Raw genomic sequence first — 22,948 nt, 5'->3', positions numbered from 1 at the left:
CAACAACAAAGGTCTCGGAGTCGGCTTTAAAAGTGTTAGCGTCGACAAGTCGAAACCGTCAGGATCACGCACCTTGGATTTGAACGTCGATGGGAATATCATGAACAGAAGCCTCTTTCTTTTCATCCAAGTATCCTAGTAGAGGTCCCTTCTGGAAGAAATTAGACTTGGTTGATGTCACTTGAGCCAGCATTACATACCTTTGGCAGTGAAGATGCACGGTAAGGCTCGATGGCATCCAGTGAAACGATCCATGGCGACACGCTGGTAGAAAAGTTCTTCCCATTAAACGGGCCAAGTGGCGCCGCCTCTCTCCGTTGGATGTCTCTGGCTGACCAATCATTGAGAAGGACCAGCCCAAATATGTAGTCCTCGGCGTCCTCGACATTGATTCCTTCACCTGACGCATTTCCCTGTCCAATAAAGGCAGCAAACTCTACCTCATAGTCCAGCTTGTTACTCGGTTCGAATACAGACCTGCCGTCCTCTGTCACAAATTGTCCTTTGGGCCTTCGAATCGGCGTGCCGGATATCACAACAGAAGATGCACGGCCATGGTAGCCTAGAGGCTGTTGGAAGAAAGCAGGAGGCAGGCTTTGTCCTGGTCGAAAGATGTTTGTGCACTACAGCCCAGGTATGGGTTAGCTCATGTGTCAGTGCGACCTGCTCTACATCAGACGTACATTTTGTGCATGGTATGGGACCACAAAGAAATCAGTGTAATCACCCACGGCCATGGGGAGGTGCAGATTGATGTTCGCTCGTGGAAGGAATGCAAGATTCCTCAAGGTCTCGTTATCCCGCAGCACATGGCCCAAAGAAGTATTCACATCCAGCAAGTTCTGTAATAACTTGCGAACTTGGCGGTGGATCGGCCTACCCAGTGCTGCATATCGATTGAGATTCTCTTCTTGCAGAGCAGTAACATCGAAATCTATTGCTGAGAAGACGGCATTTTCGGCCAGGACTTTCATATCGAGAGCATAGCTCCCCACGGCAACCCCAATTCGTTGATCCCGCCCTTCACATGAGAATACTCCATACGGAAGGTTTTGAAGGGAGAAGTCAGAGGCCTCGTCGATATGTAACCAAGACATGGCTCTTCGTAGATGTATTCTTCGCGGTCGAGGAAGAAAATACCGAAGTGAGCGGTGGATGTGTTGAGAAGAACCACCTGTGTCCTTTGTCCTTTGCATTCACTATGCAGTATACCGGAGCAATGGAAATGCATCGCTGGTGATCACGGGAATTATCTCATTCCTACAATCTTACCTACCACTCGTGTCACTACATAATGGGTATCCATATGTGGCATCCATAGAGGCTCCACAATTCTCCGGGTACTCAGATCGGAGTTTCGCGACACGTGAGCTGGTTTTGGAACTCCACAATCTTAGAGACCTTATAGGGGTGGATTTGGTGGAGCGAGCGGGGAGGGAAGAAGGTTGTCATGCTATTTCTCCTTGAAGCACTTATGTTACACGCACGCTTATTACAGCTTGCTCAGAAGTTGGCGTTGGACAACAATGCTTCTGCAACGAATGTCGCATGATGGATTGCGAGCCTAAGGGACAACAAATCTAGACGAACAGATAAAACACGTGACGACTATTTATCGTCAAAGTACTCCGCCGTATCCACTAAACCATAAATGAGATGATGCCAAGAGTTTGGCCGGATTGGACCTGGAAACTCGACCATGGGCAGGCTGCGAATAACCACCCTGCGGTCAGCTTGGAATGGAGCAAATGGCCCCTTGAGCAGCATCAGCCGCTGAAACCCGAGTTCTGGCTGTCCTCAGCAAGAGAAGGTCGACTCTTTCCATCGCTACACACTGAACCTATCCCGCGAAACCCAACAAATACCTCCTAAGATGGCGGGTCGATTCGTCCGCTCCTCCAAGTATCGCCACGTGTTTGGCCGCCCGACTCGAAAGGTTGCCTTGTTTCGCTCAGAGGTTAAAAGACACCGCGCTAAGAGATTCAGGAACAATGTTATGACAACGTGAGGATCTCTAAGAATGCCTGGGATACCAATTTGATCAAGGTACACCCCCTCACGGCCACCCTTACAGCGCTCTCCTGATCCTTTATTTCCAGGCGAATCCCGAATATCTCGCGGTCAACTGGGACAGCAGTGGAGGAGGAGCTTTTGCTGTGATTCCCACGCGAGAGAAAGGCCGTCTACCAGAACGGATTCCACTGTTTCGAGGGCACACGGCTGTGGTATTAGACACGGACTGGTAGGCGTATTGGCACGTGAGGATGGAGGGCAATGCTAACATGGGATAGGAATCCGTTCAACGATTCCTTGGTCGCTTCAGGCTCTGATGACGGCAAGGTACATGGTGATTCCGCGACAAATAATCTTGATGCTCACAGTTACAGGTCTTCTTATGGCGAGTTCCCGACGACTTTACCCTCCACCTAGACATTCCTGCCGACGAAATTGAAGATATTGCCCCGGTTGGGAAATTGAGCGGACATCCAAAGTCAGTCATGTTGCCACGGTGATGTACCATAAATTGACAACCCGCAGAAAAGTAGGTCATGTGTTGTTCAACCCTGCAGCCGAGAATGTTCTTGCTTCAGCTGCTGGCGATTTCACCGTCAAATTTTGGGATATTGAGGCTGGATCGTCCAAATCTGCGATCAAGGTCGGCGATGTCATTCAGTCGCTCTCCTGGAGCGCTGATGGAAAGCACCTTGTGACGACTTCTCGAGATAAGAAACTAAGGATTTGGGATCCCCGACAAGAAAGGCCAGCGCACGAAGGGCCTGGACATGCTGGGGCGAAGTCCAGCCGAGCTGTCTGGCTTGGTGAGCACGATCGAATTGCCACCACTGGGTTCTCGCGGATGAGTGATCGCCAATTGGCATTATGGGACTTCCGGGCAGCCGGCGAACCTCTTGGCGGGTTCCAGATGCTGGACTCGATCTCTGGAGTGTGCATGCCCTTCTGGGATGATGGCACAAGCATGCTCTTCCTCGCCGGCAAAGGAGACGGCAACATCCGATATTACGAGTACGAGAACGACGCGTTCGAGTACCTGTCAGAGTACAAGTCTGCCGACGCCCAACGGGGCTTTGCATTTGTCCCGAAACGAGGGGTCAATCTCCACGAAAATGAGATCGCTCGCGGCTATAAGACGGTCAATGACAGCTATATCGAACCAATTTCCTTCATCGTTCCTCGGAGAGCCGAGACGTTCCAGGAAGACATTTATCCGCCGACTGTTGGATTGAAACCTGCAGTTAGTAGCAAGGAATGGTTTGGTGGCGCCGATGGGGTTCCTCCTAAGATCTCCCTAGAAGGTCTATACGATGGCAGCGGGGCCAAAGAAGTTCCAGCGGATCAACTCCCCGTCAAAAAGGCACCCGAGCCTGTCAAGGCACCGGAGCCCAAAAAGGAAATTGTCCAGCCAGCACCAGCCTCAAAGCCTGCTTTGATATCGCCGCCACCTTCGATGAAGGAGCAAGGCGTCGGTATGGCGGCTGCTGCCAGTAAGTTCCAGGACGCCGAGCCAGCAGAGGAAAGTGGCGACGAGTCACCATTTGAGGAAGTGCAGAAGCCGGTCGAGCGTACATGTGCCGCCAAGCCAGCACCTCTTGATGCCAGGCAGGAGCCCCGAGCCTTTTCTCCAGTCAAAGCTTCTACTGTTGAAGTGCCACAGCCAAAGCCATCTTCCCCATCTCAGGTGAGTATCTGTGTCGGACGCAATTAAGCGCAAAGTGCTAACGGATTAAAAGGCGGAAGCAGAACCGACTACCGACAAAGACGTGAATGAGGTCACTGCTCACCCTGAAAGCCAAGACTCGATCGACCGAGAGATCAAGAATCTAAAAGCCCTGGTGGCACAGCAATCCAGACAGCTGAGCACCTTGACCAAGACATTGTCAGAACTCGTTGCCGAGGTCAAGACCCTCAAGTCTGCTTGACATTCGATAGCGTCGTTTTGTCAATATGGGCAAGATAGTACTATGCCGGATGCCGAGTAGCTTATTAAATCTTGCCACATACTGTCCTACTCACATCATGGGAAGCGTTGACGATGTTGTGGCTGTTTACCAAAAATGATGATCTTGGTCGCGGGGCTCGTAGTGAATAGGAGGGCGACGGCGTCGTGGGTGCACAGGGATAGACAGAAAGTCATGATAAGCGAACACTTTCAAAATGTAGATCTTGGTTCTCGGCGTCAAGGATCAACCTCTGATCGAGATGAATCTTTCGCTTTAGGTGCAAGCAAGCAGCGGTTTTGTACTAGCGCAAAGGGACAAGTTCTATCCGAAGAAGGGTAGACCGAGTCAGGGAAGTGAGAGGTTGGTGATTGGCCCAAGTTCCTCTCTACTTCTGGAGATCTTCATCGTTCACACTTCAACGATGCCAGATGGGCTCCAAAGGGGGCCCCGGTCGAAAATTTGATAAATCTAGCAGGATTTTGCGGCAATAGCAGGAAATCCAAGACATCGCATGCGAACCTCTGCTAAAGAAACAAAGTGCTCACGCAGCATGCATCACATATCACGAGATATGATTTGAGGCTCCGACAGAATTTTTGCGAGTAACGAGATCGCGGAGTGGACATGTGGCTGGCTCTTCGTTTGTCCAAGACTCTAGACCAGACAAGATTAAGCCCAGAAGGTGTAAGCTATGCGTAAAGCAAGATAAGGCGGAGTAGATGGAGCCTGTGAAATGCTTCTGATAAAGAGCAGATGCAAAGATTTGGTGATGAAAAAGATAAGAGACTTGCCAAGCCCTGGGCTCCGCTTGGTCCTATCGGTCGGCGCCGGGCCAATCACAGACCGTAAATCGACCCCTACCGTGCAATCCAGGGTCAAGGGTCCTCCCTAAGCGATGCCTCGAGACCAACGTTCATGGCCGGCCCCGACACTGGATCTGGAGGTGAAAACTATGTATGTATGGGTCTGCCGCTCTTGTGACTGGTCGCCGTTGCCCGCGATGGCTTGCCCCGGTTGTTGAATCGAACACACCACGAGGCTTTTGATCGGCATCTACCCCACCAGTCTAGATACCGGAGAGGTTGTTCTGTGGATAGGCGGACCCTGGCAGTGTCCGATGGACATGTCGACTCTGCTGGCCAGCCCTGTAAAGACGACATATAATACCTCTCCATGCCTCCCACCCCTCGAGTTGTATCCATTACCTATCCAACGACGGCATCTAGCTCTCGTAGTTACTCTTCTCTACCAAGCATTAACGTCAAATCTCAATCATGGGCGAAGCAGATCAAATCGGCCCTAACATAGGCCCTAAACAAACTCTGGCCGACCGAGCAAATCGTGTCCGCAAAGCATTCTTCACCAAGGAAGGCCTTATTGGCAACTATGACTATGCTTTCCTCTTCCGACCAAACATCCCCTTTCTCAAAAAGGCTCGACGCGCCAGCCCTTTCTTCGGCCTCCACGATAGTATGCCGGTGTTTCTGGCTCTACTTTTAGGGTTTCAGCACGCTCTCGCCATGTTGGCAGGCGTTATGACCCCTCCCATCATTCTCTCTGGACAAGGCGGTGTCAATCTCGATACCGACTACCAGCAGTATTTGGTGTCCACGTCTTTAATCGTCTGTGGTATCCTTTCGTCCATCCAAATCACCCGTTTCCATATTTGGAAGACTCCGTAAGTGTTACCATCTCGGGCCCTTCAACAATGCGCTGATCCTCCCACAGTTATTTCATCGGCACAGGATTGATTTCCGTGGTTGGAACATCTTTTGCCATTATTCCCGTCGCCACCGGTGCCTTCAATCAGATGTATGCCAATGGGTTTTGCCAACTTGCTGAAGACGGCACTCGTCTCCCCTGCCCAGATGCATATGGCGCCCTCATTGGAACCTGCGCAATCTGTGCGTTGACCGAAGTTGCCATTGCTTTCATGCCACCTAAGCTTCTCAAGAAAATTTTCCCACCCATTGTCACTGGACCAACCGTCATGCTGATCGGAGTCCACCTCATCGAGACTGGATTTATGAATTGGGCTGGTGGAAATGGCCTCTGTGCCGCCAAACCGGATGACGGCTTTTTCCGACTGTGTCCTAACATCGCTGCTCCTCACGCGCTCGTCTGGGGTAGTGCTGAGTTCATCGGGCTTGGATTCCTCGTCTTTGTCACGATTATACTCTGTGAAAGATTTGGTTCTCCAATCATGAAGTCCACCAGTGTCATCCTCGGCCTGCTTACAGGCTGTATCGTTGCTGCCGCCACTGGCTACTTTGACGACTCGGGAATCACCAGTGCTCCTGTGGCTTCCTTCATTTGGGTCAAGACCTTCCATCTGTCACTCTACGGCCCTCTGGTCTTGCCCATCATGACAGTATTTATCATCTGTGCCTGCGAAGCTGTTGGTGATGTCACCGCAACTTGCGATGTCTCCCGTCTTGAAGTTTCGGGTCCTGAGTTTGAGTCTCGCATCCAGGGTGGTGTATTGGCAGATGGCCTTAATGGCATGATCGCTGCCCTCTGTAAGCGCCTTCAAAACACCGATCAGTCTGGCTGTCGCTAACACAACTATCACAGGTACTATTACCCCAATGTCAACATTTGCCCAGAATAACGGTGTGATTGCACTGACTCGCTGCGCAAATCGAAAAGCTGGATACTGCTGTTGCTGTAAGTCGAGGTCCAGGCGACTGAGTCATGAATGACGCTGACCTGATTCCAGTTTTCCTGATTGTCATGGGACTATTTGCCAAATTTTCCGCAGCTCTAGTTGCTATTCCGAGTCCTGTCTTGGGAGGAATGACAACCTTCCTCTTCTGTGCCGTCGCCGTGTCTGGTATGGCCATTGTCAACCGAGTACCATTCAACCGACGCACTCGATTCATCCTAACTGCGTCGCTGGCGATTGGCTACGGTGCCACATTGGTGCCTACCTGGTTCGACGGTGTTTTCACTTATTCGGGTGATAACCACTCCCTGCGAGGGTTTTATGATGCCATCACCCTTGTCATGGAGACTGGTTTTGCGATTACGGCATTCATCTCTATGATCCTCAACCTGATTCTACCCGAGGAGTTTGAAGATACCCCAGAGAATGTCGAAGACGATCGCGCTGCAACTCCCGAGTCCAATGAACCAATCACAAAGTCTGAGGTCGTCCCGCCATCCAAGGAGACCGTATAGATCGAGTGTGGTCGATGATGTGGGTTCGACCAAACAAGCGGTATTACAACTAGGTATAATATGATGATAAACATCTCTGTTAAATCATCACTGTCATCAACGGTACTCCATAGATTTGAAAATTGATCGTCCTATGCTAGTTTCGTTGTCCAAGCTTTGCTCCCTGTGTGGTGATCAACGGGTGACCCTTGAATCACAGCCTCGTACCGATACAAAAATGCCGAGGGTAAATATTGGATCTCTGAGTATGGGAGATGCACTGTATAGGGTCGATCGAGCTAGATCTTGGTGGCCCTCAGCGTCCATCGACGGACTTCCCTTAATAGTAGCGGCGTTCGTGTAAGATAAGCCTCGAGAAAAATGATGACTATAGAGCATGGGCCACGGCATTTCCAGTGACGTGATCGGTGAGCAGTCTTGTCCGCGTTACGAACTTGCCAACGTGATCCCTTCTGACCGAGCACTGTATCATTACGAAAAGAATAGAGTCTTGACCCCTTACTCCAGATGAATGTCAGAGAAAGCTTCGGAAGATCCTGCACACCCCTCCGGAGTTTATCCACATGGTCACGAATTTAACCGGTTGCCACGCTTCTCTTCTCGGCCAATGGAGCCGAAAGCAGGATCGTGAGAGAAGGGTTCCTGAAAGCCCAGCGCCGAAAACGAAACTGTTTCCTCTGATCAGAACAGCCGATTAAATAGTGAGCACGCATTAAGCCTCCTTCACGTCGGTTGGAATCTTAACGCCATGCCTCCAGCCACATTTGCACGGTATCAACTGGACACAACAAAATGGCCGCGAAGGTGGCGCAACATTTTGACTTTGGATTTTAGCCTCTATCCTACCTCTTGGACGTGAAGACCCAGAGTTTACGTTGGTGATCCGGGGTTGAAAGTTTAACAGTGAAGCTCTAGATAATAATCAGGAATGTTCTGAGTGCGTGCAGGCACTACAAAGCACATTGAGTTTCTAGATTGCCTTCAAATCTCCACCTAAACCGTCCAATGACTGGAGTTACGGGTGTGTCGGCGAAGCTGGACCTAGTTAGGCTCATCAATCAGATGAAGTTCTTCTACTTGCTTGACCTCTCTTCTACTTTAAATCCCAAGGCGGATGCATACGCATTGCATAATGCAGACCGATGCTTAGATCCTGCCATGCCAAGCATGGTTAGCGTATGACCTTGTCAGAATCCAAGATCCTCTAAAATGCTTGAATCGAGGTGTTGAAAGCTCCCTATTATCGCTCTGAACCTTTGACTGCTCCCGCTCGTTCGCAACGCTTGACTCCCATCATCGTCCAAAACGGCAAAGAGGGATGTTGAGGGGCTGGTCGTGTCGAGGAGCCCGCACTTCACTGTTCGAGTGTTTGGTGGAGGCGTGTGGTCCACAAAGATCAACTTATTGGCCATACATGTCTCTTGTAATCCACTGATCCTAGTCGCCTTGTATGAACTGAACCTACCAAAGCACCTCCCCACCTCGTGTTTAGCTTTCGAATGGAACCACGGCAAGCATTCCTATGGACTGTCAGCGGCATGCTTCAGCTAATTTGGCTTTCGTTGCACTCCTCCTATTTCGGCATACTCTTATAAATGCCGGGCCACATAGAACCTCATGCCTTATCTGTGGTCAAAGAGGTCTCTACGTGGCGTAGGGTCTTGTACCTCTCCATGTTTAATGCTAGTTCTCCAGATCTCCCCGCCGCAATTCACCCGGACCAGCGTCTCTGGGTAAAAGGCCGTCTCCATCAGGGAAGCCTACAGGATGTTTCTGGGTTTATGGTGGACTTCGCCTGTAGAGTCCGCCTACTATAAAAACTCCTCGTGCTCCTGAGAGATGATTTTGTCAATTCTCTAGCCTCTAGCACCAGCATTTCAATAGCAGAAAGCTATAATCTGTCTCTGTCAGAACGAACGACCTCGGCCATCTGTCAAACATGGTCAAGATCAAGATCCAGAAGACACCAGCCCACACCGCAGAAGCGCAAGTTGCCCAAGCAGAAGCACCAGAGCTCGAGCGTGTCAACTGGCGAAGGGACCCCGGCTTGAGGAAGCTCTATTTTTATGCTGCCATCATTTGTGTGGCATCGGCCACCACTGGTTATGATGGGTGAGATGCATACAGTTCATAGCATACTAACGAGCTGTCCCTAGGCTGACCAGATGATTGTTTAGGTCCATGTTGAACAATATTCGAATCTTACCTCAATGGACAGATTATTTCAATGACCCTCAGGGGTCTAATCTCGGGCTCCTGACGGCTTTGTACAGCATTGGAAGCATTTCAAGTCTGCCATTTGCGTGAGTAACGCCCTGGTCTGTGATGATCATCAGTAGTGACTGACTAATATTAGCCCTTTCATTGCCGACCGATGGGGTCGCAAGGCCGCCATTGTGGTCGGATGCGTCATCATGATCATTGCCGCCGCCATCCAGGGAGCATCTCAGAACTTGGCCATGTTCAAAGGTGGACGGTTTTTGATGGGTTTTGGCAATTCCATGGCCCAGCTGTCGTCACCTCTTCTTCTGACGGAACTTTGCCATCCCCAGCATCGCGGTAAGGTGACAGCCATTTACAATTGCCTTTGGAATCTGGGCGCGATTGTCAACACGTGGCTGTCGTTTGGCACCAAGCGAATCGGATCGGAATGGTCATGGCGGATTCCCACCATTGTCCAGGGACTACCTTCGATCATTCAACTAGCTTTCATCTTTCTCTGCCCCGAGTCTCCCCGTTGGCTGATCTCGAAGGATCGCGCTGACGAAGGGCTGGCGATATTGGCCAAGTATCATGCAAACGGCAACGCCAACCATCCAACCGTCCAATTCGAATACGCCGAGATCCGTGAAACGTTGCGGCTCGAGTTCCAGTACAGGAAATCGTCAAGCTACCTTGACTTCCTCAAGACCAAGGGTAATCGATATCGCACCCTTTTAATTGTGTCGCTCGGTCTTTTCTCCCAGTGGTCTGGCAACGGGCTTGTTTCATACTACGCCACCGACATTTACAAGTCCATTGGCATCACCTCCACCGACACGCAGCTAGGTTTGAACGGTGGGCAGACCATTCTCGCCCTCATCGTCTCAGTCACGTGTGCTTTGCTGTGCGACCGTCTCGGACGACGACCTCTCTTTCTGGCTGCCACAGCTGGTATGTTGATTTGCTTCATCCCCTGGACCATTTGCTCGGCTATATATCAGGAGGACCAGAACAAGGCTGCGGGCCAAGCTGTGGTGGCTTTTATCTGGATTTTCGGGGTCGCCTACGCTCTCGCCTGGTCTGGTCTCTTGGTTGGATACACGGTAGAGATATTGCCCTTCAAGATCCGTGCCAAAGGCTTGATGATCTTGAACTTCTGGATCCAGGTCGCCCTTGTCATCAACCAATATGTCAACCCACTGGGTTTCCAGCATCTTAATCCGAATTGGAAACTGTATACGATATATACTGTGAGTTGATCTGTCAGCACCTTAACATGCATCGAGTCTTTGCTAACCCATTGCCATTAATAGTGCTGGATTGCATTTGAACTCTGCTTCGTCTACTTCCTTTACGTGGAGACACGCGGGCCGACCCTCGAGGAGATTGCCAAAATCTTTGATGGCGAAGACGCTGAGGTTGCACGCATTGACATTGACAAAGTAGGGGAATATTCGATTGAAGAAAAGCCTACTGTGGAACATCGCCAGTCGGCTTGAGATAAGAGGGAATGTGACATCTAGACAGTGGAGGAACTGCGGTGCGTGACACGTTAGTGGAGCCACGAACGTGCAGTGAGAACCCAGAGCACTGGCATCACTTCCATAGCCACGGTGAGATTGACCAAGTGCCGATCACCACAACAAAGTCGCAGATTGGATAAATTATGGCTGTGGTGAAATCCCATCAAGATACCTTGTTCTTATTCATTCTTATTTGGTTTCTTTTTCCTGAGACGAGTGGAAAGTACAAGTATCGTACAGTTCTATAGTGTCGCTCCTTCCCCAGATTTAGAATCCACCTACCTTCATTCGGGGTAAGTGCGACCGACACAAATCTGCCCCTTTCCTCCGAAGTTTCCCGTGGTTTCATTTTTCTCACGCCGCGTCGGAGGAACGATAATCCAGGGGAACTGCACCATCATTATTGAGGAAACTGGGTTTGCTGCTCTGACTGCGCCAACCTCTTCCACGGCAGATCTTCCGGTTTCTTTGCTTTTGTTTGCTATCTTCCACGCAACAACCGCGCTCGATAACGTGTCAACGTTCTCAAAATTTCTATCACAAGAGACGCACATATACACCCACACCCTCCACTTGCCCCAACCTGTCCAGAGACTTTGCAGGACGTGATTCTTCACCAATCTCGTCGGTGCTTCTGTCACTCCGCTTATCACGCGACATCATCATCACACCACACTGACCACCGTGACATGTGCTCAGCCTAGGACGATAGTTTCCCACGATCCTTCGGCCCCTCGTTTTCATTCCTTATTGTATAGGGTTGTCGTCGTTGAACGCCATGACCATTATCGACAATCGTTGATTTTGGGCACGAATCCAACGACCTTGGTCATAGATCGTCCCCAAGATGGCCTTCAACTTTAATTGGTCTCCTCTGTCGACAGATGTCGGGTTCCTTCCCCGGGCCCAAGAACTTCTCACCAATGCTCTCAACCGGGCGGATCCGAAGCCTGCAATCATCGTCGACGACATTATTGTCAATGAACTCAACCTCGGCGATGTTCCTCCAGAGCTGGAGATCCTCGAGATTGGCGATCTCGCAGAAGACCGCTTCCGCGGCACATTCAAGATGATGTATCGAGGCAATGCCTTTTTGACATTGAAGACTAAAGTCCAAGCAAACCCTCTCAACACCTTCCTGGGAACTAGGTCGCCGTTTGCCGCTCCCCAACCATTGGCTGCTGACACTGGACTCACGATCCCACTTCAGATCACCTTGTCGGAATTTCGACTCTCTGGCTTCATCATCCTGGTCTTTTCTCGACAAAAGGGCTTGACGCTGGTGTTTCGAAATGATCCGCTCGAATCGCTGCGAGTTTCTTCGACCTTTGACTCGATCCCATTCGTCGCAAACTTTCTACAAAAGGAGATTGAAAATCAACTGCGAGGCCTGTTGATGGATGAGCTTCCAGCTATTATACACCGGTTATCCCTGCGCCTCTGGGTGCCAGACCACGAGACACGGGAAGAACGGGAAATGAACACAACCAACAAGGCGAATGACGAAGTGGTGATTGATCCTTTGGCCAGCCCTCCCCAGGATCCTGTTGATTCTACTGGTGCCGTATTAAGTCCGTCAGAGATCGCCGCACTCTCTCTAGATTCGTCACTCGAGACGCAGTCGTTGTTTTCTCAAAAGAACTTGATTCGACTAGCCACACTGACGGATTCCAACCGCACTCTATCGCTCTTCACGCCAACCATCAGGGAAGCCGTATTCCGGGCGTGTACTGGGCCGTTGGAAAGAGGCGAGATGACTGGTCTACACAGTCGGAGCGCTACACCGGCATTATCGAGGACACATTCGTATGCCGCCAGTCTTAGTGCGGCTACAACATCTACATTTGACACTTCACCGCAGAGCCGGCCTGGGTTGTCCAGCTTCCAATCAGCAAGTCATGGGCTGAGCATGGGCGGAGGCCGGCATGGACAGGGTCATCGCCCGCGCAAGAGGAAGAAGAGGGTAGTGAATCTACGGCGACAGCCCGAGACTGGTGAGATGGAGCTGATCAGCGAAGACGGGTCGACGGCAGATACGGCAAGCGTCGCTGATAGTACGTCGGCACCTCGATCAGTGTTGTCGGCTCCGGCAGCTACCACGGCATCAGACCCTACACGATCTCCAAACCCCGTGACACCGCCCCAAAGTCCGGCAGCCACGAGGCATAATTTGTCTTTGAATGACGATCACATGAGGGGAGCACGAAGTGTTAGTCAGAATGGGACAGCCTCGACGCCCTTGGTCGAAGAGCCTGCCGTGGACATACATAAAACACCCAGGGCATTTCATCGCGATGCGACGATACGTGTAAGGTCGAGGAAACCGCCAGCCATGACATTGGATGACGACCCCACACCAAGAGGATCAATGCTTTTGCCAGAGCACACAGAGTTGAGCGGACAGATGGCGAGCCAAAGGGCTACAGGTTCGTGTGACAAGAGCCCGATCGAGAGCGAGGGCGAAGGCGGATCATCACGAGCGCCGATCCCCAACTTCTTTCAATTTGTGACCGACCCCTCAAATGGGAGCAGCATCGCTGAAAGGGCGTGGATGATGAAGATGGCCAGCGAAATGGCCAAGAGATATGAAGAGGAGAGAAGCAAAGGGAGTTTTGGGCCCTTTTCACCTTCTGCTGACGAGCGACACCCGCCACCAGCATATGCGAGGTGAGACGGAATTGTCACAAAAGGCAGGAGGCGTTGAAATTTGAATGATTGAGCGTGTTTGGATGTAATAAAAGTTTAACGAGGCATACGATATCATGGCATATGCGTGTAGATGGGTATGTGTGGGGCAGCGATGTATGCGTAATGGATTGGTTTGAAAGGATTGGGGTTTCTATATAGTGTGCATGATGGACAGCGACCTTGGGTCTGACAACGAGTGTTTGTAGCCATGTTGAGTGGCTGGTGTCCAGGATGTCTTTGTTACACGAGCAGTAAGCGACATTGTTGTCATGGTAGGAAGAGTAGAACATCCCTACATAAATATAGCTACCTACCTAGGTACCCAGCGAATGACCACTGTGCCCTGTGCCACTCATTTGTCGATGAGAACATGTGTGGGATGCCTATGCGGGGCGAATAATGACTGAAGATGAGATTGAGAAGAGTTGCGTTTTGAGGGGCCCACTGGGGTGTGTCAGTGTGTAGAAGTTTGTGGGATGTGCGAAAAGCCTTGGCTGTCAAGTTTTGTGGGCAGCATGCTTGTCGAGTGGCTGTCGATGTACAGAGTATGTAAAGCATGGCTGGAGCTATACTCAAACATAGATACAGGCACAAACTGTTTGAGGATGTACGGAGTACAGTAGTCACAAAAGTACAGCTGATGGAGGACGGAGATTTATGTAATTCGATCGAGATGTGGTCGAAGCCCCATACTCCGTACATTTCATCTCATTTTGCCAGGTGGTCGATTTTGATTAGATACTTTGATTAGGCCGAGAGGCGTGGGTGGAAGCATGGCAACTAAGCAAAGTGATTGTGGGGAGTGCCTAGGTAGGTACCTAGGTACCTAGGTCGGTAGTCAGTGGTAGTTAGTTGTCAGTAGTACTCCGTAGTCAATCTGGCAATGCAACCCACAGTCGCCAGTCGCCAGTCCCAGGTCGCAGCTCAAGCAACTCGACCGAGACCACCGAGACCAAGCTTAATCATCTCTTCCAAGCCATCCTTTTGCTCGATTCCAGACTTCAAGCGTCAAGGCTCAACAGGATCATTGACTTGCATCCTAGTGATTGACCGCTCACTTGTCTGCTCAAATTGTCCAACATGGACTTTGTACAGGGTTTGTTCGGTGGCAAGCCCCCGCAGGCGCCACTCGCCGCCGAAGACTCTGGTAGGTCTCTCCCTTGTGTTGGACTGGGACTGCCCATGACAATATCAACTACCTCTCGCTGAGATTCAGACTGAGATTAAGATTGACGAGCTAACCATGCCATCTTGCAGACTTTGCAGACTTTGCCGCAGCACCTGCCCCAGTTCCCTCATCCATTCCAGCCTCCCCCGCGGATGCGCAGGCCGCCGCACCCACAGCAGGTTTGGGCACTCGTGGAGTCTACACCAAATGGTACCGGGTATGGGAACGCACACAGCCGTCCGACTTCTACATGGAGGCCATTATGATCCCCATCCTCCTGGTCGCTCTCCTTGTCCATCTGTGGGGCACTACCAAGAACCGCAAAAAGGCCACCAAGTGGGTTGCTGTCCATGCTCCTCTGTTGGAGCGTGAATTCGCCTTGGTCGGCTACGGCCACACAGCAAAGGTGACTCCCTACGCCGAGGGAGTTCAAGGCGACAGCTTCCTGGAGGCCAGTGCCAAGCTGACTGGCGACAATGTGTCAGAGGACTTGTACAAGAAAAAGGCGGCTTGGGAGTATGAGATGTATGCCACAGGCCGCTTGAACGTGGCATTTCTCGACGCCAAGATACTGCTCAAGAGGAGGATGAATCCCCCAATGTTGATTGCCGAACAGATCACGGGCGCTTTCTTCGAGTCTCTCAAACCCAAGGGCGAGAGAGTGGAGATTGTCATGTATACCTTTGATGGCAAGGAAAAGGAATTTGTCCCTCCCGCTGTGCCTGGATCTGAAGAAACTGGCAAGCTCAAATCGGTTGGAAACTCGGTCTATGATCCATTTGTGTTTGGCATCGTCAATAAACTGAGCATGCGACGTTTGAGGGACGAACGATACGATCTGTCGTTGACGTTTACAAAAGACCACCCCAAGCTACCCGACTGGGCGACGGTCATGAGCGAAAGTGCCGAAGTGACGGAGAATTTCCTGACCCCCGATCTGGTGTCTGCGGTCACCAAGGCCGGAGATCTTTTGGAATACCTCATCATCAGCGATCAACCAGCTGACAAGCCGACAACGCTCAGTGAGACCACGCCCAAGAAGCGCCTCCAACTTGGGTTGAAGCTCCCTTCCAACGGAGACTATCTACCTACACTGCCCATCTTCCAAGCATTCCTCCGCCTGCCCGACTTTGTTGTGGGCATGGGCCGACTACGACCCGAGGTCTTGAAAAAGATCAATGCGACGCGCGAGAACGAAAAGGCCAAGCTGAAGAAGGTCAGCGATAGGGAGGCCGAGGAGGAACGACAGAGACAATTGGAGAAGATGAAGAAGGATGAGAGAGATCGCAAGATGAAAGGGATGAGCGCGGAGGAACAACGCAAGTTCTTGGATCGCGAGAACGAGAAGCAGCGGAAGAAGCAGGAGAAGAAGATGACTCGGAGAGGTTGATCTGCTGATGGGGAGAGCATCCACTTGTGGAAAACAAGGTCGGTGGAATGGTGAGCGTGAATGCAACCAAAAGTAAATAATCGTCAGGTGTAAAGATGCCACGACTAGCCGCCAGACAAGAACCAACAAGCTGCCAGGCCAGAAGTGCACACAGATTGATTGAAATATGGGTGGATTTATTTACATTATAATCCTTAACCAGGACATTGTGACTTGTGTGATATACACTGACGGGCCTCGGTTTTCAGTCACTATTCGTATCTGCAGGGCTTAGAAGGACGGGAAATAGCGAGCACGACACGTAGTGCTACGGAGTATACTGACAAGACCAGTCGACCCAAAAATAGGAGACAGAAAGGATCGCCGAGTGGGAAGAAGACTTAAGGCTCATGCTGGTTCGACGGATCCTTGGGTCCAGGTGGCCGTGCCAACGGACAGTCACAACATTTCTCGTATGAAGGCGAAGGAGAAGGGGGCCGGGGGCCGAGGGCCTCGTATGGAGACCCTGGGCCTGAGGCTCTGTCCGTCTGGGTGCGTCAGGGTGCGGCTCCAGCTGTAAATCTGTACGCTTAAGGGCCGTGAGGGCGGTGTTAGGTACCCACGTACCTCCGCATATACGGACAGAATCCACCAATCTGTTTGTTTCATTTGCCAGCCAAATCCCAGTTTCAGGGCCTGGAGATCGCTCTTTTGGCCACGACTGAGAGCACTGGTCCTTACTAGGTACCTAGGTAGGTACCTGACCTAAGGTACCTACGGAGTATAGGTAGGTACGGAGTACTGCACCATGCACGCCTACCGTCTGTCCCAGTGGGCAGGTAGTTCGTCCTCTCGGTGCATACCAGGCGTCCGTTCTTCCCTGCCACTCCCTAGACTCTTACATACTCCGTAAGGCCCAAGGCCCCTCAACCCCACCTCAACATCCTGTGCCTGACAACCATTAACCACTGACCAGTCACCAGGCACCAGGCATGTCAGGCAAGGCTTGGAATAGATTCTTGTCTTTTTTTGGTGCATTTTGGTGTCTTTCGTGTCTCTGACTGCGCCTCGTCTCTCAAACCACAATCCTGAGACTTATGCCACTCCTATCGCTCCTGCTTCAGCTCTTCGAGTCTCGAATTGGACCATCAAGGACCACTCCTGCCAATCCACTTCCCTCATCGTTCCTTCCCATATCCACAATTGACGTCTGCTCTTGCCCTCTAGTCCACGCGTCCCCAGGTTTCATCCTTAAACTCATCTCACTCACCATTCACACCCTACACACTCACACTCCCCTACCTACAATGTTCAGTTGAGTCTTTTCTTTCTTAGACTCTCTTTCTTGACATCCAACTTCATCAAATCTCTCTAGTGCGGCCATGCTCATAGCCCGTCTGCGGTAACCTCATTGAACTACTGCCACAACGCCCTCTATCCCACCAAGTCCTTGCGGTCTACACATACATCCGCCCTTCCTCCTTGTTTTCAAAGATCCTTGACCTCCAGCCATGCTCCGACCACTCTCCGCCCTCGTCGCCCTTCTCTCCATCTCCTCCGCTTCCTTACTGAGTCCCTTCAAGCGCCAGTCCACTGCCTGTAACAACTCACCCGACCTGTGCTCCAGGGCCTACAACAACATCTTACATCTGGGAGCCCACAACTCACCTTTCCGACGAGACTCCTCAACCCGCTTCTCGACTTCGGGGAATCAATATTACAATTCCACCGTGCAATTGAGCGCCGGCGTTCGCCTTCTCTCCGGCCAAGTCCATAAACAAAACGGAGGCTACCATCTGTGTCACTCTTCTTGCGACCTACTTGACGCCGGAACCCTCTCCAAGTGGTTACAAGAAATCAAGGCCTGGTTGGACAACAACCCAAACGACGTCGTCACCATCCTCCTCGTAAATTCTGATGATGCTAGCCCCTCGGATCTTGCTCAGTCTTTCACCTCGGCCAACATCGTTGACTACGCTTACCGACCCCCCTCCACCACCGTCGCTCCCGAGTCATGGCCCACCCTCCAGAGCCTCATCGACGCTGATACTCGCTTAATGGTCTTTGTCGCCTCGCTCGAACCATCGCAGATCTCGGCGTCAGAAAACTACCTCATGGACGAATTCACCTTCATATTTGAGAACTCCTTTGATAACACTGCCATGTCAGACTTTAGCTGTACCCCTGATCGCCCTTCATCCGTCCGCGGCAACTCCCAAGCTGCTGTCGCCTCCAACCGCATGCCCTTTACCAACCACTTTTTGTACGAAAAGGCCTTGTTCGATATCCAAATTCCCGCTGTGGACAACATCACCGTTAGTAACGCTCCAGGCTCCGAACAAGGAATGCTTGGCGCTGCCCTGTCCGCCTGTCGTTCCGAATATGGCCGCATCCCCACCTTCACCTTGGTCGATTTCTTCAACGAAGGCCCTGCCATTGAAGCTGTAGACACCATAAATGGAATCACACCTGTCGGAAGAACCGAGCCCCCACCCCGAGAAAATAGCTCCAGCGTCAGCGATGCCCAGCAACGTTCCTTTGCCGGTGTCGTCGACCTGAACAATCAGGTCCAAAATGGTGAAGATCCCAGCCTGGGAGCTTGGATCTGGGGCGCTGGGAGATGGAGTTTTGGTGGCATCAACCTCAGTGGTGGTAATGTTTTGGGTAAGAAGTGATGATTGTTCCATCCGAGTTCTTCCATGGATCCTTGGGGCCGCTTCTTTCTCATGAAGCTCGGGCTTGCAAGAGATACCACAGCCCTAGCATTGGGGGATTTGTCCTTGGCCGACATTCTCTATGATGACCTTATGATATGGCGATGCCGCCTTGGAAAGGGGGCAAATCACAGGTTTGCTCCAAAGACCCGTTTTGATGTGTTCGAATGGCCGGTCATGGCTCGGCAGGGTTGGTTCTAATTTGGAGCAAAAAAGTCACATTCGGAGCGCCACCCACGATATAAAAGGTCTGCGATTATCTGGCATCAGCATGGCAACGGCGTTGGTAACAGAGATGTTGACACGGATACCCGCACTCGCTTCGACACTCGAGGGGAGTTGGGTAAGAAGCAGTTCGGAGACTTGGTCATCAGGGGAAATACAAATACAACCGACACGCCCTCATTTCATGACATACACATCCATGATATTCTCGGTTCTAGCGTTGACCATCCGTCGTCAGCTCAGCCGACACGAGCACGACTTGTGAGATCCACTTCAACTTTCGAGATCATCTTGATCAGGTGACACCTATGTGCGCTGTCTACAGCCTCACATATATATATATACCTATCCGGCTATAACCTACCATGCTAATTCAAAACTGTTTGCTGAGGGAAAACCATTGTGATCACAACAATATCACCATGCCCTCAATAGCCTTATTCAGTGCTTAGCACACTTCACGTCCGTCTTGCTCGATCATTGTCGTCCTTTATGCCATTTCGGTCTATTTTCACACCGTGTCTATTTGAGATGCTCTTGTCTCGCCCGTAGAACCATCTCAATCGTTGAGACCGCCATCTAAAACCCGGCTCCGAAGTCATTCCTGCCCATTTTCCCCATGGTCAAAGACAAGAGAGCCTCTGATCGCTGCAGTCATTTGTTGACCCACCTGCTGGGCCCTTATCCATGTTACAAAACGGCAAACACCCGCTTCAGCACCTCTCGACCTTTGTACAGATTCTCGACCCGCATCCGCTCGTTGTCCAGGTGAGCGTTGTCGCTGGCCTGGCCCATGGGAAACATGGCCGCTGGCGCATCAAACTCGTGTTCCAGAAAACTAATTGCCGGAATTGAACCCCCTTCGCGGATAAACAGCGGTTCTCGTGGCAAGTTGTTCATGGTGAAGTTCCCGTGCGACTCAAGTGTCGACGCTCGTCGTTGTGTCGGCCGATGTGGTTGCTGCTGATCATATTGAGTGCCCTTGGTCGAGGTCGAGCTGGATGTCGAAGACCCTGCCAAGTCGGTGTGCGGTAAAGCGTGTTGTGTGGTAGACTTGACATTGCTGGTCGATACCACTTGTTGGGACATGGACCCACTACTGGCCATAGGAGCCGCTCCAGCAGACGAGGTTGATGATCGGGATTCTGGAAACGACCGTTGTGAAGCAGCCGAGCCGTTAGGGTTCCACGCGTCAATAATCGCCGACTTCAAAGCCGTATAAAGGTCCGAGTTGACGTCTCCCAGCCACGGGTCGGCCTTGGACCGAATGTTGACATTGAGGGTATTGGAGCTTTGCAGTCGGGAGAATTGATCATATAGATGATCCTTCAGGCTAGAGGCTATCTGTTCTGCGGTCTGAGAGGGAACGATGCGGATTGAAATGGTTGCTGTCGCTGAGCCGCTGATTGTCACAGCTGTTTTGGCTTCAGGTACCTCGATGCGGTGAACGGTCAAGTTGGGGTAGCGCCACCGCTGCATGAGAGACAAAGCAAATGACTTCTCGTTGCGAATCTCTGGGTGGCCCGGAAGAAGAGACGAGGTGATGGCAGCATATGCCCTCATCTCCGCTTCCGACAGTTCATCGACCGTGTCGTAAAAGTTGGGTATTGTCACTTTGGTTCCAGACGGACCAATGAGATTTGCGAGGAGAAGCGTCAAGTCTTTGAGGGGCTCATGTTGGACGGATTTCCCATCCATGCCACTGTGTAGGTCTGGCTTGTTAGAGTTGATGGTGATGGATGCATGAATCACCCCTCGCATGCCGAAAGTGAGACACGGAATGTGGTCGTCAAGCCAGTAGCTGTTGGACAGAAGAATATAATCCACTGGTCCGATTGCCCTGTGCGCGGATTCCACCGTCTTGCGGAATCCTCGTGATCCTGCCTCTTCGTCGCCTTCGATTAGAAAAGTCACGTTGCACGAGAGAGCACGCTGTTGAATCAGGTCTGCTACGGCGTAGACTGCGGCCAGGATAGGTCCTTTGTTGTCGGTCACGCCTCGACCATATAAAAACCCGTTGAGAGGCTGTAGATCAAACGGATCCGCAGTCCAGCTTGGATTCTGGCTGGTTGGATCATACTCTGCGTCGACGACATCATAGTGACCGTAAAAAAGCACTGATTTGACAGATTGTGATGGCTGAGAAGCTGGAAACTTGGCAAGTAAGATGGGGTTGACGCCTTGATCGGGAGACAACAGGGTCGTGGTAGCTCCAAAAGCATTGCACTGCTTGCGTAAGAAGGCCACGGCGTCGTGACAGTCACGAACACACCCAGGGTTGGCTGCGACAGAACGAAACGAGACAAACTCCCGGAGAGTGTTGACCAATTCATCTAAGAGAATAAGTACTCGATCTAGCGAGGGCGGATGACATACCATTGCTTCGGGCAGGATTTGCCAGAGCGGTGTGCGAAGCACCTTGAGCATCCCAGAATGACAAGATATTATCGTTGCCCCCGGTAATCAGAAGATGATGCTGCCGATCCGTTGTCAAGGCCATCGCCAGGACCTTTCCCTCAGCGGCCTTCCAACATTCGGTTTGGGAAAAGTGATCGTTAAATCGCTGTCGTGAGTTAGTCAAGTCAGCAACGAACATTTTATTGGGTCAGGGCAGGGACACTAACCTTGATCATGCCTCGAGTTGTGCCGCAGAGAATACCGTCAGTGCTAATGAGAATCTGGCTTATATCGCCACATTCAAATTGCAATCTCTGCACAAGCTGGTTGGAGGCGAGGTTGTAGACATTGGCCACTCCATCGGACAAGCCAGCGTAGAGGAAGGATCCTCTGTACGAGAGACTGAAGACACTAGAGCCGGGGGATTTGAATTTGGCCATCTGAACGGGCCCAGTAGATGCGAGGGAATCTAATGACCAGATTTTGATGGTGCCATCGCCACCACCAGTGACGAGGACCTCTTCTTCGCGATCGTGAGTGAAGAGTCCTTTGATCAACAACATGGCGTAGACGTAGCTTTTGTGTGCGTACGGCAGGTAATTCCGATTTGGAATGGTTAAGACTCGACCACCGTGACTGTTGAGCAAGAGACTGGCGGTGCCATCTTCGTCTGAAATGACATTGACACTTCCACCGGGACCAAGGGAGTCAAAAAAGCGGTGTTTCCTAGCGCCCGGGGAGAAGGTGGCAGTGGGAGATTTAACAGTATTAGAGTCGGTGCTGATGTTGTACCACTGTACACTTGAGTTCTGAGCCCCCCACAGCAAGGTTTGGTTCTTGGTAGAGTGGACCACGGAAAAGATGTCGCCAATCTCAAAGGGCGAATGAAGTGAGTACAGACGCTGTAGCGTCTGAGTCGACCACACATTGACGACAGAGTCAACACCAGTCGAAAACAATAAGGAGCGATCATCAGACAGAGCGAGGGCTAGCACACTTTCTCGGTGGGCGGGAATGGTTGCCAGTAGCTCATACGTGTCGAGCGACCATGCCACAATGTTGCCCCCTTGGACGCCGGCAAAGAGGACGTCGTCATCAACCACGACGGCCTGAACACTGCCGGGGGCTTGGATGCGGTGGATGACATCTTTGTCACTGAGCTCATGGAAGGCAGCTACGGACGGTGATAGTCGAGGATCTGCTTTATCAGAGGTCCGCTGATGGGACAAGGTGGAGGAGTTGGAGGATGACGATGGCGATGGTGATGGGGATGGGGATGTCGAGGCTGGTTCACGAGTGGTGCTGGTGCGGATGGGTGGCAACCCCTGTGAAAAGTCTCTGTCAGCCGTGGCCATCCCAAAAGAATGGCATCAAGTATCAATCAAGACACATGAGTTGTTATAACAAGAAAAAGGGAAGATGGACGTTAATGAACGATGTCAACCAAGTCGTTCTTGCTGGTATTTCCATCTTGTAGTCGTACCTTCCCGTCTAACTGAGTTTGGCGCGGCGCCGACTGTGAT

At 51.4% G+C, this 22,948-nt stretch overlaps 7 protein-coding genes across 11 annotated transcripts; 6 read left to right on the top strand and 1 right to left on the bottom strand.

The window, feature by feature from the left end:
• The first annotated feature begins 1,707 nt into the window (after positions 1–1,707).
• On the top strand, positions 1,708–4,389 carry PV10_07786 (uncharacterized protein). Its single transcript, XM_016372726.1, has 7 exons — positions 1,708–1,936; positions 1,987–2,046; positions 2,100–2,242; positions 2,292–2,340; positions 2,388–2,491; positions 2,539–3,697; positions 3,750–4,389. The coding sequence occupies exons 1-7, from the start codon at positions 1,874–1,876 to the stop codon at positions 3,936–3,938; spliced, it is 1,767 nt and encodes a 588-aa protein (XP_016222058.1). The 5' UTR covers positions 1,708–1,873; the 3' UTR covers positions 3,939–4,389.
• Positions 4,390–5,063: 674 nt separating this feature from the next.
• Positions 5,064–7,279, top strand: PV10_07785. Of its 5 annotated transcripts, XM_016372721.1 has the most exons (4): positions 5,064–5,637; positions 5,688–6,478; positions 6,534–6,626; positions 6,679–7,279. In XM_016372721.1, the coding sequence occupies exons 1-4, from the start codon at positions 5,234–5,236 to the stop codon at positions 7,137–7,139; spliced, it is 1,749 nt and encodes a 582-aa protein (XP_016222053.1). In that variant the 5' UTR covers positions 5,064–5,233; the 3' UTR covers positions 7,140–7,279. The 5 variants fall into 5 exon arrangements, with proteins under 5 accessions (XP_016222053.1, XP_016222054.1, XP_016222057.1 ...); XM_016372722.1 differs by having other exon boundaries at positions 6,534–7,279; XM_016372725.1 differs by having other exon boundaries at positions 5,688–6,626.
• A 1,799-nt stretch (positions 7,280–9,078) lies between these two features.
• On the top strand, positions 9,079–10,840 carry PV10_07784 (uncharacterized protein; the record flags this gene model as incomplete). Its single annotated transcript, XM_016372720.1, has 4 exons — positions 9,079–9,251; positions 9,317–9,442; positions 9,496–10,591; positions 10,655–10,840. The coding sequence occupies 4 exons, from the start codon at positions 9,079–9,081 to the stop codon at positions 10,838–10,840; spliced, it is 1,581 nt and encodes a 526-aa protein (XP_016222052.1).
• A 473-nt stretch (positions 10,841–11,313) lies between these two features.
• On the top strand, positions 11,314–14,101 carry PV10_07783 (uncharacterized protein). Its single transcript, XM_016372719.1, has one exon. The coding sequence runs from the start codon at positions 11,712–11,714 to the stop codon at positions 13,533–13,535; it is 1,824 nt and encodes a 607-aa protein (XP_016222051.1). The 5' UTR covers positions 11,314–11,711; the 3' UTR covers positions 13,536–14,101.
• Positions 14,102–14,533: 432 nt separating this feature from the next.
• Positions 14,534–16,337, top strand: PV10_07782 (uncharacterized protein). The gene is made up of 2 exons (XM_016372718.1): positions 14,534–14,699; positions 14,810–16,337. Exons 1-2 carry the CDS (start codon positions 14,633–14,635, stop codon positions 16,108–16,110), a joined length of 1,368 nt encoding a protein of 455 aa, XP_016222050.1. The 5' UTR covers positions 14,534–14,632; the 3' UTR covers positions 16,111–16,337.
• Positions 16,338–17,177: 840 nt separating this feature from the next.
• Positions 17,178–19,468, top strand: PV10_07781 (uncharacterized protein). Its single transcript, XM_016372717.1, has one exon. It carries the CDS (start codon positions 17,601–17,603, stop codon positions 18,762–18,764), a length of 1,164 nt encoding a protein of 387 aa, XP_016222049.1. The 5' UTR covers positions 17,178–17,600; the 3' UTR covers positions 18,765–19,468.
• Positions 19,325–22,850, bottom strand: PV10_07780 (uncharacterized protein). Its single transcript, XM_016372716.1, has 3 exons — positions 21,653–22,850; positions 21,405–21,591; positions 19,325–21,361 (listed from the first exon to the last, which is right to left on the bottom strand). The coding sequence occupies exons 1-3, from the start codon at positions 22,778–22,780 to the stop codon at positions 19,719–19,721; spliced, it is 2,958 nt and encodes a 985-aa protein (XP_016222048.1). The 5' UTR covers positions 22,781–22,850; the 3' UTR covers positions 19,325–19,718.
• Between the last annotated feature and the right edge of the window lie 98 nt (positions 22,851–22,948).

This window comes from Exophiala mesophila (assembly GCF_000836275.1).
Source record: "Exophiala mesophila strain CBS 40295 unplaced genomic scaffold supercont1.5, whole genome shotgun sequence".
Classification (NCBI taxonomy): domain Eukaryota; kingdom Fungi; phylum Ascomycota; class Eurotiomycetes; order Chaetothyriales; family Herpotrichiellaceae; genus Exophiala; species Exophiala mesophila.
Note: the sequence above shows the minus strand (reverse complement) of the source record. Positions and strands in the feature narration are given on the sequence as shown.